Raw genomic sequence first — 18122 nt, forward strand, 5'->3', positions numbered from 1 at the left:
GGTCACCTGCTTCCAGCCCCACTACGATCTCTGTTTACTGTACTTTTCCACAGCGATTCAGAGCGTGTTATGTTAATCTACAGCTGATACATGTTGCTGCTTATCATACAGGTATGAATACATGAAGAATAGAGAGGAGGAGATGAAATACAAGGCCCATGTGCAGCCATGAGCGGGGTCCCCCGAAGTGCTGTAAATGCAGGAAATACAAGCAGCCGAGTGGACCAATCACAGGATTTGCAGTCAGCGTCGATTCTACACGTAGTTACATTTTGGAGGATTCGACGCAGAGGTATAAACCAGCCTTTAGCTTCATTCTTTAACACTGGAGGTTGCCAGTTGAGTACAACAAGGTTTCCTAAGGCTGACATAAAACAAGAAGGAACATCAATTGTCCCTAATGTTTAGTAGTTAAGTAGTTCCCAATGGTCTAGGTAACACTTTTTGAATATAGAAAATGTTACTTGTTTATTTTTATGAAAGTGTAGCCCTTCCCTGACAGTAACAATGCACACTGACTACATAAACACTATTTTCTATTGGGCTCCATGGACTCATTGTTCTTGTATATGAGGATTGTAGTTAAAGCTGTTCACTTAACTTTTATGTATCTGTTGTGAAATTTGTAATTGATCTTGGTGGCGGAAGAAAAGAAGAGGAATAACTAGAAAGAAAAGCTGCTTCAATCATAGAGCAATTGCAACATTTATTGAAGTGTTGGCTTTCTTGTATTGATTTTTCAACACATTACAAAAATACATATATGTCCAAAACAGCAGATGTGTACTGTTCTGAAATCACTTTTTTTTCACAATGATGCACTCCCCCCCAAAAGACCAAGGAAACTATTTTGTACAAAGAGTGTAAGTGAAAGTTGTGAAAAGTGAAATATGAAAATGTATTCAAAATTACAGTTGTAAGTGCCATCACAAGACCTTCAACCGACCATGAGGAAAAAAAACACACAGTTCATGAACGTCTCAAAGAATGGATTTGGGAAAGCGTTCCTGCAAAGCATCATGTTCCCCTGCCGAAGGTTCTTCCTTTAGGATCATCCTTAATCTTTTTAATCATTTTGTTTTACATCCTTGAAGGATAGCTTCACCAAACCAACAACAGAATTAAAAAAAAAATTAAATAAAAAAAAAAAAAATGGAGGAAACAAAAGGTCAATAATGACACCACTCATGATAGGAAAAAAAATTGGCATGGTTCTGCAACATGACATTTTAAAAATTGTCTTCCCTTACAGTGAACAAGTAATCATACAGAAACATATCCATGAAGATAAAATCCCTCCACCAGGATAATCATACAAAACTGCTATGGCATTCAAAACATTTGAAAGAACATTGGAGAAAACAATACTTTATTATCATTTTAAACACTTACACAGAGTATTTCATTAATGGCATACTTCAACACTGTAAACATATCGTAAGACTGAATGTCCATGTGTGATTTAGATCTCAGGGTTGCACTAGTCGTCACTGGAAGGTGATATATTTTGTAGCTGTATGGCTCTTTTTGGCCTGATTCTCAGACTGAGTTTCCCTCGTATGAATACACTGTGCGTTCACAAAAGGATCTGGATTTTTGCACTCATGCATCAACATGTGTAAGCAAGCTGAAAGCAGCTCTTCAGACTATCTCTTTTTGTGTTATTTCTCTAAAAAAAAGTACTGAACTAGGTTGCAATTGAATAGCTTATGGAGTGCTGCTGTGACCTCAACATCATTTCCTTTCTTAAAAATATCACAAAGAGAGGAATTTGCATTCAAGATACAGTAATAATGATTTTTCTATGAAAACAAGTATGTTTTGGGGCAGATGGAAACCAGACAAAGGGCAAAAAAAGCAGGTCAAACTTTCAAGTGAAGATGATTTTGGTGATTGAGAATTGCAGCACTAAAATGAAAGATGAGTCTCAATCTCCTTTCATGTGGCTTTGCTGTCTCCCTCCCTCTCACGCTCGCTGTCTCACTCTGACCGTACGTTATAAGATGTGGCCAGTAGATGTGCATTTAGGTACAAAAAAATCCCTCACTTTTCATATGCTTCCAATTTCATTTGAATGACTCTTCTGTCTGGTCAAGGTCTTGCTCTCTTCCTCCCTCCATTTCTTTCTTCATTTCTCAGTTCCAATCTTTCATTCTTACTATAAATATAGCCCCTACCCAAGGTCGCCTGGCCTTCCCCCTTTTGCAGCTGTGCTCAAAAATTATCATAACTCATATAGCCAGATTCATTTCAGGATGAGCGATGCAGAAAATAAAAAACTGTAATCCCCAAAAGTCACGAACACGCACACTGTCTCAGAATCTGTTACTGGGAGTTAAACCCGTATCACTTTGTGAGGCGAATGAACAGGCTTCCCTTTTAAAAGCCGCTCTAATGCATGAATCTGAGCTAGTGAACTGTGAAAAGACGCCGTCGGAGAGAGGCTTAGAGCACGCTGCAGAGAGAAGAAAACACACACGCTAACACACACATTGATATGAATTTCATTTGGAAACATTTTGTGGGACACGGGGAGTCAACCCGGGTCAGAGAGAGCGGCCACGCCAGACAGGAGGGAGATGGACGATGATTGAGACGTGTTGCAATTGTTGAAGTAGCTTTAGTTGAACATATGGGGGAGTGGGCGGGTTAATCAGGTGGGTCTGAAAAAGTAATAATGAATGGTAGTTACACTTAGCATATACTGTGGATGATGCAAGCAGCTGGTCTTCTGATTGTTTAGTTTTAGGCTGTCTTTCACGTACAGTCGGGGCTACTTTAACATATAAAAAAGAATATATTTACAAACATAAACAGGACTGTTCTCCTTCTCACATCAATCACAAGTAGTCTTAACTTATTCATCGTATTAAATAGGGTGGTTTAATCCTACATTGGGAATGTACTGAGCATCAGTTAAGGGTACCTCCGTTAAGTGCAACCTTTATTTACGTCCTGACTAAAGCAAGGACGGCAATACAGTTACTGCATTTGAAAATAATTAGTCACAAGCCAATATTTAAAAAGGACAAACTCCCTGAATCAATTTAAAGTAACTAATCAGGTCTCTAAGATAATGTCGGATTTTTTAAATCCAGCATCGTGTTTTATTGTCAGGCTGACATTCAGTGCTTTAGGCCTGTTTGAGGGAATGGATTGTAGTCCGCTGCTGCAGTTCATAATATAGAAAACAATTGTTTTTACTTTTAAAAGCTAACTGCTTCACACAATTTTACTCTCACATGATAATAAGCTTCCTTAAAGGAACAAAAAAAAAAGAAAATTTGTATTAAGGGTGACTCCTTTCCAGTTATCTCATTTTAGAAAAAAAAAATGTTTAGCACATTTTAAAACTAACTCCATATGAAATCCCACAAAGATGTACCTGCACATGCCAAATATCATTACAAAAATCCAATAAATACAGAAATTATTGCACAGTAGAAAGGCTCCATGGATTCCTAACTGATAAAATCCTCAGACAGTTTGCCAAGAAACACCAAGCACGGCGTTCCAGACAAGTTTTCATTAAAGTTTCCCTTTGTTTATATTCTCAGGTGGCAGTTTTTGTGACAAGAAAAAAACATGAACATCAATCAGTCTCATTTTTTTAAGAGAGAGATTTCCAGCCAAGCCCCATAGCTGAAGAAGTGGTTATAGGGATTTTGTGTTTGCATGTGTGTGTGTGTGTGTATGTGTGAGAGTTTGCTTGTGTACGCTGTCGGCTGTTAAACTAATGTTTGCTGGCTTAACCTCTGTCCGCCTGCTCTAGTTTGACCTCACTGGCCATCAAATGTTCCCCGTGCCACTTCTTCATGTGTTTCTCCAGCGTGCTGTACACACTGAAGGGCATGTGGCAGATGTCGCAGCGGTACACCTCCTTCCCGAACTGCCCGTGGGTCTTCATGTGGCGCGTCAGCTTGGAGCTCTGGGCACAGGCGTAGCTGCACAGGTCGCACTTGTAGGGTCGTTCCCCTGTGTGGCTGCGTCGATGCACTGTCAGGTTGCTGCAGTTCTTGAACACCTTGCCACAGTACTCACAGGTGTCGTTCCTCCTGTCCTTAGAGCTTGGGGGCCTGCCGGGTCCAGGTCCCCGCAGGAGATGGGGAGTGCTGCTTCCGCTTCGGCCCGAGGCGCTCCCTCCTTCCATCAGTTCCCCAGGCGGGGTGGAGAATCGAAGGCTCCCCGTCTCTGAGGAGGAGTGCTCGGAGGAGGTGCCGAACGGCGACTGACGGGAATCTGTGAATCCCAAGAAGGGTTCTCTGATGAAGTGGCGTGACGCAGCGTAGCCAGCCAAGAGCTGTGAGTAGACATTCTCTGGGGAGATAAGGGGAATGGTTGGGGGAAGCTCCAGCTGTTCCTTCTCAATCTTGATCCTCTTGTTGTTGGAGGGGTTCGGGCTGGTGATGGGGGTGGGCCGACGCTGGAACAGCCCAGGGAATGAGTCTGCTTCGGATACACTGATTCTGCCGTTCATCAGGGGCCTGTGCTCATCCTCCTCTTCTCGCTCTCGCTCTCTGTCCTGCACCCTCTCGTTGTCTCTGCCTCTTTCTGCTTCACCCCTCTCTCCTCCATCTCCGTTGGGTTGTCTCTCCATGCTTCTCTTGTTGGGGTTTAGTCTCAGGTGATTGTCCAGGTGGTTATACGGGTGAATGATGCCCACCCCGCCACTGTCATTTTCTCTGTCCCCGCTCAGGGGCTTCTCCACGGGAGACTGCCTTGGGCCGTTCTCCCGATTTGGGCGGAACTCCTGAGAGTCCTCACTTAAGTTGGAATCTGGCCGACTTCCATTCCTCATTTCCTCCTCCTCTTCCTCTTCTTCCTCTTCTTCTTCCTCCTCTTCCTCCTCCTCCTCCTCATTGTCCATCACCATTCTGCTTGAATCCCCCTCCCTACTCTTTTCTTCCCCCTCTCCTCCCTCTCCTCTGTTTCCCTGCTCTGGGGAGCCACTCATGGACCCAGATTTGTTGTGCATATGTGTCTTCATGTGCCTCTTGAGCTTGCTGGCCTGGGAACAGGCGTGATCACACAGATGACACTTGTACGGCCTCTCTCCCGTGTGACTGCGTCTGTGGACAATCAGGTTGCTCTGGAACTTGAAGATCTTGCCACAGAACTCACAGGACTTGGACTTGCCTGGGGTCTGGTTCTGTCCCTGTGGATCTGGAGGACTTGAAGAACCGTGTCCCCCCTGAGAAGTTGGCGGCTGTGGGGAATAGGTTAGAAATGTTGGAGGCTTAGCACCAGGCTGGAATAGCGTTGGACTCAACAAGCGGTGCATAGGTGGCACGCGGTTGGGGGAAAGAGGAGGTGTTGGCCCACCATTATTGGTCGTGTTGCCGGCTAGCTCCCTCAGGCGTCGAGAGAAGTCCATGGATGGAGGGTCCATGGGGGCCAGCCGCATCACCCTCTCAAAGGCACTGGGGTGCTGTGACAGCAGCCCCATCTCCTCTGGGCCCAGCCGCTCTAGGGGAGGTCTAGGGGGTGGAGGGGGGCTGATAAAGGGTGGTGTCGCAGGCAGCCGGGTCTCCAAGTACCCTGGGGGAGGGGGATGTTCCCTGAGCAGGGGCGCAGCCATGCGGAGGAGGTGGAATGGGTTGTTGGTGTCACCAAGGAAAGTGGGGAGAGGGGAGCGGGCCAGGGCATCAGGGCAGGGTGGTGGAGGCAGAGCCATGCGGGGAGTAAGGGAGCAGTTGATTGGGTGGTTGTCCAGATAGATGCGGATGCCGTGAGTGTGCTGGGCGTGCTGGAGCAGGAACCAGGCGCTGGTGAAAGTCTGCTTGCAGGTAGTGCAGATGTAGCTGGATGGCTCATTCTTATCTGTTTGCAAAGTGAGAGAAAAATACCATGAGCTTAGCAAGGAGACAAAATATGCAAAGTTTTATGTTTTTGGTCCACATTTCAAACAAATACATGAACATGCATTGCTTTTTTCATGTATTAATGACGTGTGAAATTAAGGAAATCACTTGTACACTTGATTCAACTCTATGTTTTGGTTATGCACGAGCGTCTATGTGGATTTTTTTTGTGTATAATTTTTGAGTGTGAATTTATGTGTGTGTGTGTGTGTGTGTGTGTGTGTGTGTGTGTGTGTGTGTGTGTGTGTGTGTGTGTGTGTGTGTGTGTGTGTGTGTGTGTCTACAGGCTAATGCAGATGGCAGGTATTGCCCTAAGGCCATGACACATTATGCTAATGTCAGCTAGGCTTTAATATACAGATCCATCTCATCTACTCTGTCATCTCCATATGATGACAGGAGAGGCAGTGATGGAAGAAACAATAGTGAAAAGAAGTATGTTAAAGGTGAGGGAAGGAGAGTGAGATGTGGCATTAAAGAGAGATAGACACACAAAGGGAGAGACAGGAGAGATGTTGAAGACTATGTGTAAACAGTAAAGACTGCTCCAGTCTTGATGGAGCATCCACATTAAATAGAGCTTCACGTCACTGGTGTTATAACAAGTACAGTAAAGTTATTTGTTGTGGCTTCACACACACACACTCACACGTCACTAACTGACAACTTGCCTCTCTAAATTGCACAACTTAATAATGCCAAATGAATCTATCAGTCACTGTGGCACGGCCCTGTCAGCCTGCTGGTGAGTCATAAAAAAAGAGCGTTGGTTTGGATTCATCTAATTCGACGCAGGCTAACATGGAAGAGGCCATTCCCCGGTCTTGTGTTTGCTTGCAAAGCATCTGCATCTACTTTTATCATCAGCAGCTACCGCAAGCCGAGTCGAGTTGGTACGGTGGTCCCACAGCTCGGAGCCCAGAGGGAGAAAACAAAGACGGAGGAGTTACTTTTGCCCAAAGTCTTATGTGATCAAGAAAAGAGCCCTTAAGATGGCTGACTGCCTCAAAGCCACACATTGTCATGGAATGTAAAACACACATGCAGACAGAGATACATGTGCAGCGTTATTTTCTTTTCACTCTCTTCCTCAGCACACCTAAGTACATTCTCAAACTCAGGCACACACACACTGGTACACACTGGTACACACTGGTACACACTGGTACACACTTGTACCATGCAGAACAGATGAGCGAAAGCTGATGTTGGATCAGTGTCTGGTACAGGAAGCTGATTTGGCGGTGTGATTGGTTTGGCTTTCCTCAGGGGAGACAGGGTCAGAAAGAGTTAATGAGGGGCTCATTTACTGATTCTGTCTGTTTTTCTCCGCTATTAGTGGAGCTCTGGTGTAGCCGTCACTCTCACTGTGTGTGTTGGGTGGGAGATGACCTGACTCCTGCTTCTAACGTGTGTGTAGGAGCATGTGTCTGTGCATGTGTGTGGACATGTATGTGGATGTATTTCTGTGTGTGTGCGTGGGGGGCGAGTGGCGGGCTGCCTGCCCGTGTTTAGTTTGGCGAAGCTTCACACGGCCGCTTGGCAGCTGAGAGCTGGACAGCTTAACAGCTTGGACGGGGAGAAGAGAGCGGAGAGGGAAGGGAAGAGAAGGAGGAGGAGAGGGGGTAAGAAGAGAGGTGGAGGGACTTTAAGGGCCAGACGTGCTTTGGGCACACATGCATACATAGACACACACACACAGAGGGCATTTACAAGCCCCCAGGGACCAATAGGGGTCTGTAGACTTGGGAGTTGTTTAATTTCATCAACACAGGAGGATCAATACCAAATGAAGATGTGAGATAGGGAGAAGCATTGATGCTCTCATGATTAATCAAATACTGTCATTTTCTCTTCTTTTATCTGCGCTTTGCTCTGAACGTACGGCCTCATCAATACACGCCACCAAATCATACCACCCCCCCACAACCAACCCATCCCACCACCACTACAGCAACACATTTGCATCTTGTCATATCTTACACAGCTGTGCCATATGCTGTTAAAGGAAGCGTGGCAGCTAATAGACTGGCAGCTGATGGCTGCTGCCTAATGACGGCCAAAGACAAATTTCATCAACTTCCCAAACAAGCAAGCAAGAGGGGGGAGGGGAGGAGCTCAGAGATAGATAGATAGATAGATAGATAGATAGATAGATAGATAGATAGATAGATAGATAGATAGATAGATAGATAGATAGATAGATAGATAGATAGATAGATAGATAGATAGATAGATAGATAGATAGATAGATAGATAGATGGATGGATGGATGGATGGATGGATGATGTCTCAAACAACAATAACCTGATCATTTGTTTTTAATGTCAAATAATTTGTCGTTTCTGGAAAACTTCATGGTATAGGCCTTGCGGGGTTAAAGCTCCTGTGAGGAGTTTTAAGCTGGTTGGAAAGAAGGTCTTTCTCTATCAAGTTATTGTTGTTGCATCTGAAACCCTGGCAGGGGGTAGGTGACAGTTGTAGTGATTAGCGTCCCACTACTGAAAAAGCCTTTCTCGTTAAAATGGCAAAGGCTTACGTTGAGTTATGCATTTGTTCGTCAAATAGAAATACAACTTTTGCATGTTCAGAACAAAACCATTCCACAGGGGGCGAAAAAATCAACACAAACCAACATTTCCTCACAGGAGCTTTAAACTGCAGTTTTTTTAATGTTGCTCGATGCAGCTTCTGAGAATTTTTATAGTCTTTAAAAATATATCTTTTTAATCTTTGCACAGCAGTTTTGCATGTTAAATTAATTCAGCTTTTTCTGTGCATCTTGGCAAAGACTTCAAAATTAGCACTCCATCAAGAGAACTTTATATGCCTTAACACCAACAAGTTTGCCTGACCCACGTTTCTCTTGGGCTATAGCACTTAGTTTTCTTCTGCTCCACCCTTAGCCAGTCTGTTTTAGGGTGTTTAAATAAAGTAAGATAAAGGGTAAACCCAATTATGCAGGATAGAAGTCTCTCTCAATTAAAACCTACGTGCCACACAGACACACTTCCCAGTATTCTACTCTCTTACTCAGACAGATGCACAGAGATATGCTCACTCCATCCCCCCCCCCCCCCCCCCCCCCCCTCTCTCTCTCTCTCTCTCTCTCTCTCTCTCTCTCACACACACACACACACACACACACACAATTGCACACATGCTGGGTGTGTGTGAACATTGTCACTGCGTAGTGCTCCAGCCAATAAAAGCGTTCATTAGAGAATCACGATGGGCTGTGTCACGCTTCAGTTTGAGGTAATTACAGTCGTCTTTCTGACACACACGCAGGGACCCCTCCGCTGCTGACCGCCAAGGTCAACTAGCAGTTAGAACAGTTACACTCTCGTCTCCACGCAGCCACTGATGCCGGACCTAATCGCCCAATTTACTCTGACACACCATATGCACACAGACACATACCCACGCACACACATTTACACACACACACACACACACACACACACTGGTCGGTAAATGCGTCTGAGATGAAAGGTTAAATGAAATGGAGTCGCAGCAGGATTCTGTAAATTGCTGTTACATTATAAGCTGAATTCGCCGTCCTTTGTCATTTAGCTAGCGGCACAACGACTTATAAATGCTAGTCTGACACTTGAAATGTTCTGAATCTTTGACTTATCAGTTCTTTTCTGCAGAGGTGGACATACAGAGGGGCTTGTTCAGGAAACAGATGAACACAACACAGATCTGAGACCAGCTCTGCACTCTATGTCCTGTGCAACAAAACAAGGGCTGAAGGCCAGGAGGCCTGGAGGAAGTTATTAAAACATTGGCACATGCGTGGAGCTGAGGTGGGCTAGTAATAATGCCCTCCTTCTCTCCTGGGTTGTTTTTTTTTTTTACTAAACCACCGGGCCAATTAAGCCAGTCTTCAGGGACTGAGATCTGAGCTTTACATCAGATTTTATTCTTTCCAGATTGCCTTTTATAGCCATTATTTTGCCTTAAAAAGTACAAACAAAATGCCAGTGAATGAAGGGGAGCCACGATATTGACTGTTTGCATATGGCCAGTGGAGGAAAGTTGGTGTGAGCTTGGCAGGGTTTGAAGTTGGGACCAGGCGTACGGTGCAGACATGTGGATTTTGGTTTAATTTAGGAATTCACATATGCCATCCCTGCAGCCTGAGTTTGATTTATATTTTCGAGGCATGAGCTCCCTCCATTTACACTACACTTACAGTTTGGGGGCTTTATCAGTCCCTCTAATCCAGAGGGACTTATAATAAGACCACAGAAGAATAACAAAAAATCCGCAAACTCAGCCTTCGACAAGATGGGCAAACTGGAGCTTCTCAGTGAACAGTGAGTGGATGGTAATGAACGCTCACTGATGCCAAATTAACTCTCAAAAGCTTAGGGAAAAAACGTAATTGAAAATAAGAAGGATTTGAACGCTAGCCCGCCAACTTTGCTGCTGTGCTGCGTTCACTGACATGGACACTTCAGCAGCAGGCGGAAAAACTAGAGAGTCAAGTCTGGAGCATGTTAGAAAAATGTTGCTTTATTGTAGAGACAGAGGACAGCACAGAGCCCTGGCTGGGGCAGAGGATGCACTATAGTAGATCTCACATGTGTGTGTGAGTTGGGGGGGTAAGTATATGTCTGTGTGTGTGTACTGCCGCATTCCTTGGGTTCAGGTTCGCTGTTCTGCTTCGGCATTCCATCAAGGGCGACAGAACGCCACAGCTACGGATTTGCATTCTGAACAAAGCCGCCCGCAGGCTAGGCCACTGGGACACAAACCTGCCCCTGTAGCCCCTCCCTCACACACACACACACACACACACACACACACACACACACACACACACACACACACACACACACACACAAACACACACATGTACGCGCAGGCATGAGCCCTGGGAGTATGCGTGTGTGTGTGTGCACCTGTCAGGGGTTAGCTGACACCTCTGCTGCTGGCAAAGCAGCTCCTCATTAGCATGGCTGTGATCTAGGGGTCCCCAGGGGTCCCTGCCTCCTCACCTCGCCCGATTGCCCCCCCTCACCCCAATCCCTGCTCCCCTTACACCTCTGCTCCTCTCCTCCTCCGCACATCTCCCATCCGTCCCTCTTGCTCCTCCTCCTCCTCCTTCCTCAGTCTCCCCTTTGCTCTGATGGCATGTTTGTCATCAAGGAGGCTAATCAGGAGGCCAAGCAGATCAAGCGTGTGAGTCGGGGGTGGGTTTCACAGGGCGTAGAGGGCTCAAACGGCAAACCAGGAGTGGATGACCATCATATATATATACAGCATTAACATGAGAGAGATGGAGAGACAAAAAGAAGGAGAGAGACTGTGGAGGGTGGCGGTAGCAGGCAGGGGGTAAGGCTCTCACACAGTGTGACTGGCTCCATGCTAACTCAAACCAGCTTTGGCCTGCTAACCATATACATCTGTGTGTGTGTGTGTGTGTGTGTGTGTGTGTGTGTGTGTGTGTGTGTGTGTGTGTGTGTGTGTGTGTGTGTGTGTGTGTGTGTGTGTGTGTTTGTGTGTGTGCAGCCGATATGACCAGCTGAAATGCCTGAGAAGTTTTAAAGAAACAGTGCTGCTTAATGGGTTTGCTGGAAAGTGTGCGGGATGGAAAGCAAAAAGTATTTTCCCTTTCAGCTCTTAACTTTATTCCTTCAATTTTCTCTCTCCTGTGTCTTCCTCTGCTCTCACATACACACTCAGCACCTGCACAAGGTATCTGGGTACTCCACCCTGACCCTCATGCCTCCTGGGATGCGGGTCAAATGAACAATAAAAGGGATCAGGTATCTCCAGGCGGTGATGACAAGCACGCACACACACATGGAGCGAGCCCAGCTGTACAACAATGCACGAGCGGTGGAGGCTCTCATGTAGCACGTTAGCGACATGAGGCGAGTTATCCCAGTGAGGGCACAGGGGACGCGCTGTGAAAAATAACTGGAAAGACCTCTCTGTCAGCGAAGAGCTATGACTTTTGGCTCGGCTTCTAGGACAAAGAAAGAGGGAGGGAGAAAGAGGGAGCGATATAGATGGAAGAAAAAAGGAATGAAAAGAAAAAGGGAGCTCCATAAAGTGCATTAGCTAAGCTCTCTGTGGCATTTCTCAAAGCCTGACTCATCGCCATCAGCTCCTAACTGGTCCCAGCGCCTGTACTTGTGAGTGTGTGTTTGTGTGTGTATCAGGGGTATGTGCACACACTTGTGGGGTCTGCTGTCTATCATGTGACGCTGACAAATGGATGACACTCAATCGTGCTTGTGGTTGCGAGAAGAAGCGAGAGAGGAGCAAGATGGAGGAGAGGATGAAAGATGGAAAAATGAGGGCAATGGGAAAAAGGGGGTAGAAGAAAAGGAGGAAGAGACAGCACAAGAGGAAAAACGACAGAATCATGTGCAGCAAGGGAAATTGAGAAAAAAAATGAGCTTTGTTTTTCTCAATCACCTGTGCTTTCTTTCTTGATATATAATTATAACCACTGTAATCTTTTATCCCATCGCCTTCCTGTTTTACGACAACACAACAGCAGGGAAAACATGATGCCATGCAATAAAAAATAAAGGGACCAATTGGAGGAAGTGTAGGGGTGAAAGTATGCTTAATGAAAGGATGAATCCTAATTAACAAAAAGAATAAATACAAGGTGAGGTTTAAAGAGAGAAAGTCCCCACAGATGCTACAAACCACAAAAAGAACACAAAAATGTTTGGATAGGTGATGGCATCAGAGGACAAAAACTCACGCTGCTTCGACAATGAAATGCAGAGCGACTTTGTGGACTCGCACAATGTTTGTTTGAGGTTTTACATCCAAATGAGCTGCAGTCATACCCCCTTAGGGGCTCACACTTTGTCCAGAAACTTAATTTCCTATTCAGCGGCAGGGAGTAGGAAATTGACTTTGACATGTGAGTGACACTCGAATTCTGTTTTGTGGGTTTATTAAATTTTTCATCGGATAAATCATTTAATACAAACAGTGCATATAAGGTGTTACATTATTCTATGAATGTTGCTCTCCCTGAATGGTCAACTAAACAAAAAAACATTCAACCAAAATGTCGTAACCTCTGATAAAGGGGGTGTCTATTTTTTCTATGCTTATGAATGAATTTACCCTCCCTTTGTATGTGTATTCATGTGTGTGTGTCTGTGTGTCTGTGTGTGTCAAAGAGGCAGAAAACTATGGCAACAGAAGCAAGACATTTTGGAAAGTAGTGCTTCTGCGCCTCTGTGTGTGATGTATGTGGTTTTATGAATGTGTTTGTATGTATACTGTATGCTCATGCTCAGCGTGTGTATCTCTGCTACCACTCTGTGACTGGGTGCTGTATTCTTTCAGCAGTAGTAATGGTCCCCAGCTGGTTTTTGCCCACTGGAGCCAAGCAGCCAGGCCCACTTAACTAGCAGCCCACAGGAAAATACCACCGAGGCCCTGAATGAAGCACACAGGCCTTTCCAACCCAATCAGCCTGCTATAAAACTTGCCCCTCACATGCTTTGGACATGGCGTAGCAGCCTTTCCAGCGATTAGGAAACAGAGCCTGAACATTTAATGTTCTTATTTACTAGTTTCTTCATTTTAATACGTGATCCTGGCCACTAAAGGCTGTGAGAGGATGCATTCCTTTTACTTACACTTTAACACAAAGTAAAAGGCTGTGAGCATCACAGGAGAGAGCCCAGAAGTGTTGCATCATTTGACACCAGTTTTGCAAGCTCTCTGATGAGTGTTAGCTTACTAAAAAGAAGTGAGGGGAATCTTGAGATATAAAAAATGTAACATGAATGTCTTGTGCTCTTTTTTTTTTTTTTAAAAAGTGCTCTGCTCAATCTGGGAAAAAAATATTGCAGCTCATTATTAAATGATGTGGCTATGTGATGAATTTAAAACTTGGTTAACTTACCTTAGCATAAAGCTCACACTAAAACTAATCTGTCAAAAAGCATCTCTCAAGCTCAGTAATTAAAAGTGTTTCTCTGCTTGATATAATCCACTAACATCAAATGGTTAGCAGTTAAAGCTACACGTTGTGGTTTGTGTATCAGACTACTTCCTGCAATGAAGTAGTGACTTCCTAGTGTGCTGTACTCTTGCTTGTACAGTTAAATTTTTGCACAGATTAAACAATAAAAATGAAGTATTAATTCAACAGCTCTGCTCTAAGGTAACAAGATCCCAGTATTAGTACCTCTTAAGCTAACCGTTGACAGGCTTTTGGCAAAAGTAGCTAACTGCTGGTTATAGCTTAATGTTTAGCATCTAACCACCAGGTTGATATTGATCTGCACAGTGAATTCAAGCACATCCTCAAATGTCAAACTTTGAATGTGTTTATATAGGCTGTAAACCTGCTTCTATCTTTATTTCATTCAGGCTAGCCGTGCAAATTTTGACACAGAGAAGCTAATTAGTAAACTTCCAAAAGGAAAAAGGGGTTTGAAGAACCTGTTGTTTGTTCTGCCATCACTTAAAATATGATCGTATTTGATCAAACTAAAAAAGAGAAAATCTATTTTTTCTTAAATGTGCAATGAGGCCACATGACACAGTCACACATGACACTCTCTTTCATCTATGAGATCAAATTGTGAGCGGCCGGCAGCACAAGATTATTAGCATTACAACGGTCATGTTTCCAGGTGTATCCTACTCATTCTCATTATTTGGTCCTATACGTACTCAGGTGTGTCAAACTGTCAATATTTAACCTTGACTGCTCCACACACACACACACACACACACACACACACACACACACACACACACACACACACACACACACACACACACACACACACACACACACTCACAGATGCAGACATAAGCATGGATCCATCTCTCATCATACACACCCAAGACATATTTATGAAGTGACATTTGTGTGTGTGATTGGGCTGACTTTGGCCTCAGGCCTCTCCCCCTGTGGGTTTCATGTGGCCTCTCCCTCCGTCTCTCTCTCTCTCTCTCTCTCTGTCATTTCTTTCTGTGTCTTTCTCGTTTTTCTCTCTGTCTTTCTGGCTGTTATCACGCTGATACATTTCCTGCTCCTGGCACGGCTCCTGCATAGCTTATGGTTAAAGAAAGCTTTCATCTATCCAGTGCCTTAAGGACACACACACACATACACACACTCACAAACACACTCACACCCACACTAACACACACACACACACACATACTAACACTGGTACAGGCCAGCGCTGCCCCACCAGACCACAGGCCCAGACAAGCTCCACTGGCACCAATCACCCTGATAACATCTTAGGCTTTATTTCATTTTGGCTCGCTCTGTTCTGCTCCGGGAGAGACAGACACGGAGAAGAGGGCTTTATGGAAAAGTATGAATTACGCCAGTATACAGCGAGAGTGCAGCCCCCTTAACCTCGAGCAGTTAACTCCCCTGTCTGTATTGCCATCTATGGACATGACAGTGCAAGCCCTCTTTCATCCCTGAACGAGACCGGAGCAGATGTTTTCTCCCTCTCCTCGTAGATCAGTGTTCAGGTTATGTGAGCTAAAGTGAAAGTATAATAAAAATAATAATAAAACAATATGTTTACTGCTGTAATGATGAATTCAACCTCCTCTCATTTAAAGTGTCCTTTTCCTCTTAAATTCATAAAATTCACACAATGCAAATAAGGAGTTAGGGGGTCTCACAAAAATAGGTAGATATTTGTTTTAAAAAACTGAAATTGATGTGAAAGAAAATATTAAACATCAACTTGTCTGTCCCTGGTGCTATGGATTATCCACAAAAGGACCTCGCTTTTAACAGTTTTCACAGGAGATGGAACAAATGTGAAAATAAAATCCCTATGAATATTGTTCACAGTGTGTTCTTTGGATTATAAAGCAGCAAAGGCGCTGCTTCTGGAAAGAGCTTTTGCTATTAAAATTCTTAAATACCTTTTTAAAAGTTTGAACACTATACCTGAGATACCAGTAAGCTCTCTCGTACTAGAACAGAGGTGTTGAAATGTATTTCTGACACCTTTTTCAGGTTGTTTTTTTTCCTACATATTGGTAAATGCTCACCACTGATTTATATTAAAGTGACAAAGCTACAATAAGGCAGCTTGCGTTTGTCATGTGTTTGTCTGCGTCCGGTGTGTTCTCTCTCTTGGAGTAATTGCTGGAGACAAATAAGTGGATGAAATAAGGGGAATCGTAAGTGTACCATGAAAGGCTTTCAATATCTCTTGTGGCAGAGCAGCCTGAAAGAGGAAAAAATACGACCATAAACGCTGTCTCCTCATTTTCTTTCCCCACAAACCCGCCCAATCAGAGCGGGACGCTAATAAGATAAGAGGAAAGGAGCAACAACAGTGAAGCAAGTAGGATTACCCCTGTCTGACTGGCTAACAAGCACCATCTCTTTTCCCTTTTCACAAATACTAATGGCAGCCCTCTTCCTCCAGAAGGCAAACACTTTTCTATAGAGCTGGAGTGAACGCCCCGGTCAGAAAATCTCCCCATTTACTCCTGAAAGGGGGCATATTATATGTTATGGCACACTGCACAATAGCTGAACACACACACACACATGAGTTTCATCTGCGTGTCCCAAAGTTCTTCAGTTAGATGTGTTTCTAAAGCAAGGCAAAAATAACCATGTTGCCCAGCAGGTTCTTAAGCATGCTCTTGAATGCATACATCCAGACTGTAATTACAGTGAGTTTTTAAAAATGTTGCACCTTAACTCAGCACTAATGAAAGCACACCTGTAATCGAATGTCACAACCAGAGAGCAGAAGCAACGGGTAGCTTGAATAACTACAGAGCGGCAGTCAAATTACCTTGATTATAGCTATTTATGAAAAGAACATAAACACATTCACAGATTCCCACTGACACAAGACAACTTATGGTCCGTAGCAGCAAGACCATGAACTTCACATCAGCACTCCGCACAAAGCGGCGTGTTTGTGTGGAAGCAAGCGCCATCACCGCTCTCCATGCATAGCAAGGCTGGGGTGTGAGGTTTCTAATGCCTCTTAAGTAAGGCTGTTAAGGAGCAAAGAGTCCACACATCTGGAAGACACAGTCAGTCGGCACATGCTGAAAGTTAGCGGTGGCGCTCGCAGTCCAAATTAGTGGCGAGTTTTATTCCCCAGCTGTGGTAGGAAAATATCAAATCTGCTGCCATATGAGTGCCATAAAGCTGGCTGTGGAGCGTTTGATGCCTTCATGTGGGAGCCTTTAAGCAGTGTGTGTGTGTGTGTGTGTGTGTGTGTGTGTGTGTGTGTTTGTGTGTGCGTGTGCACGAGTGTGCACGAGTGTGTTAGACCTTAATGTGAGATGTATGCATTCCTACATGCACACATTTTTGTGTTTGTGTTATCAATGTGAGTATCCCTGCACCGTGTCCAGTTTCTGTTTATCTGCATAAATCTTTAAATGTACAGATATCTGTAGGAATATAATGTTACTATGTGCGTGTGAGAGTGTGTGTGTGTGTGTGTCAGGTGGAGTGTGCATGTGCAGCTGTGCCATTTTAGCAGCTTTCTTATAGACCTGGTTGACCCTGCTAGATGTAGCAGACAGACACACACAAGCAGAGTCAGACGGCCCCTGGGGTGGTCCTGTCTGAGGCACGGTGTTATGAGCCAACAACTCTAGGGGCCCATACGCAGGCAGGAACACGTATACTGTAATTGTATGCACACACTCACAGATGTAGTGTATATGTACCAAAATGCACATAGACACACACAGATGAAGAACGAGGAAACAAATCTCAAAAATTATTCTGTGTCAAATTTGGGCAAAAGTTTCTGTACTTTCACTTCAAATTTCTCCTGGATTAACATCAATGAACTGAACTGAATTTGCTAATATTAAAAAAATCAACAAAATATGGCTGCTCTTTCAATAATTTGTTTCAAGAAATTAATAAAGCAAATACAGTTTAACTTTCACTTTTAGATTTAACTAGTGCAACAAGATATCCAGAGGTTTCTTCAGGGTCGCACGCAGAACTCTGCAAAAGCACCTGCTACTACATGCAACCATGAGAAGAAGAAGAAGAAGAAGAATATGCATGAAATTGTAGTAACTGTTGTTGCGGGTATCCTAGATATTTTTATGAATGTATATATTTTTTAAAACAACGTTATAAAAAATATAAATTAAAAGCAACTCTGTAGCTTGTTTAGCTGGATACAGCAAAAAAAACATTAAATCCTCTACTCGACTTCTAAGAAGATATATTGTTCCTGAGGTCCAGTAATCTTTCATCTGTGTTGACATTTTAAAAAGAAT

At 44.1% G+C, this 18122-nt stretch overlaps 1 protein-coding gene across 2 annotated transcripts in view; it reads right to left on the bottom strand.

Moving 5' to 3' along the window:
* Positions 1-687: 687 nt before the first annotated feature.
* The window catches only part of bcl11bb (BAF chromatin remodeling complex subunit BCL11B b), a 30873-nt gene continuing 13438 nt past the window's right edge, over positions 688-18122 (bottom strand). Inside the window, exon 3 of one of the 2 annotated variants that reach the window (XM_034699308.1) lies at positions 688-5820. In XM_034699308.1, coding sequence (XP_034555199.1) covers positions 3749-5820 — 2072 coding nt within the window. In that variant the 3' untranslated portion in view covers positions 688-3748. The remainder of the gene's footprint in view (positions 5821-18122) is intronic. The other variant, XM_034699309.1, reaches the window with a different exon arrangement.

Source organism: Notolabrus celidotus, chromosome 13 (genome assembly GCF_009762535.1).
Source record: "Notolabrus celidotus isolate fNotCel1 chromosome 13, fNotCel1.pri, whole genome shotgun sequence".
Taxonomy (NCBI): domain Eukaryota; kingdom Metazoa; phylum Chordata; class Actinopteri; order Labriformes; family Labridae; genus Notolabrus; species Notolabrus celidotus.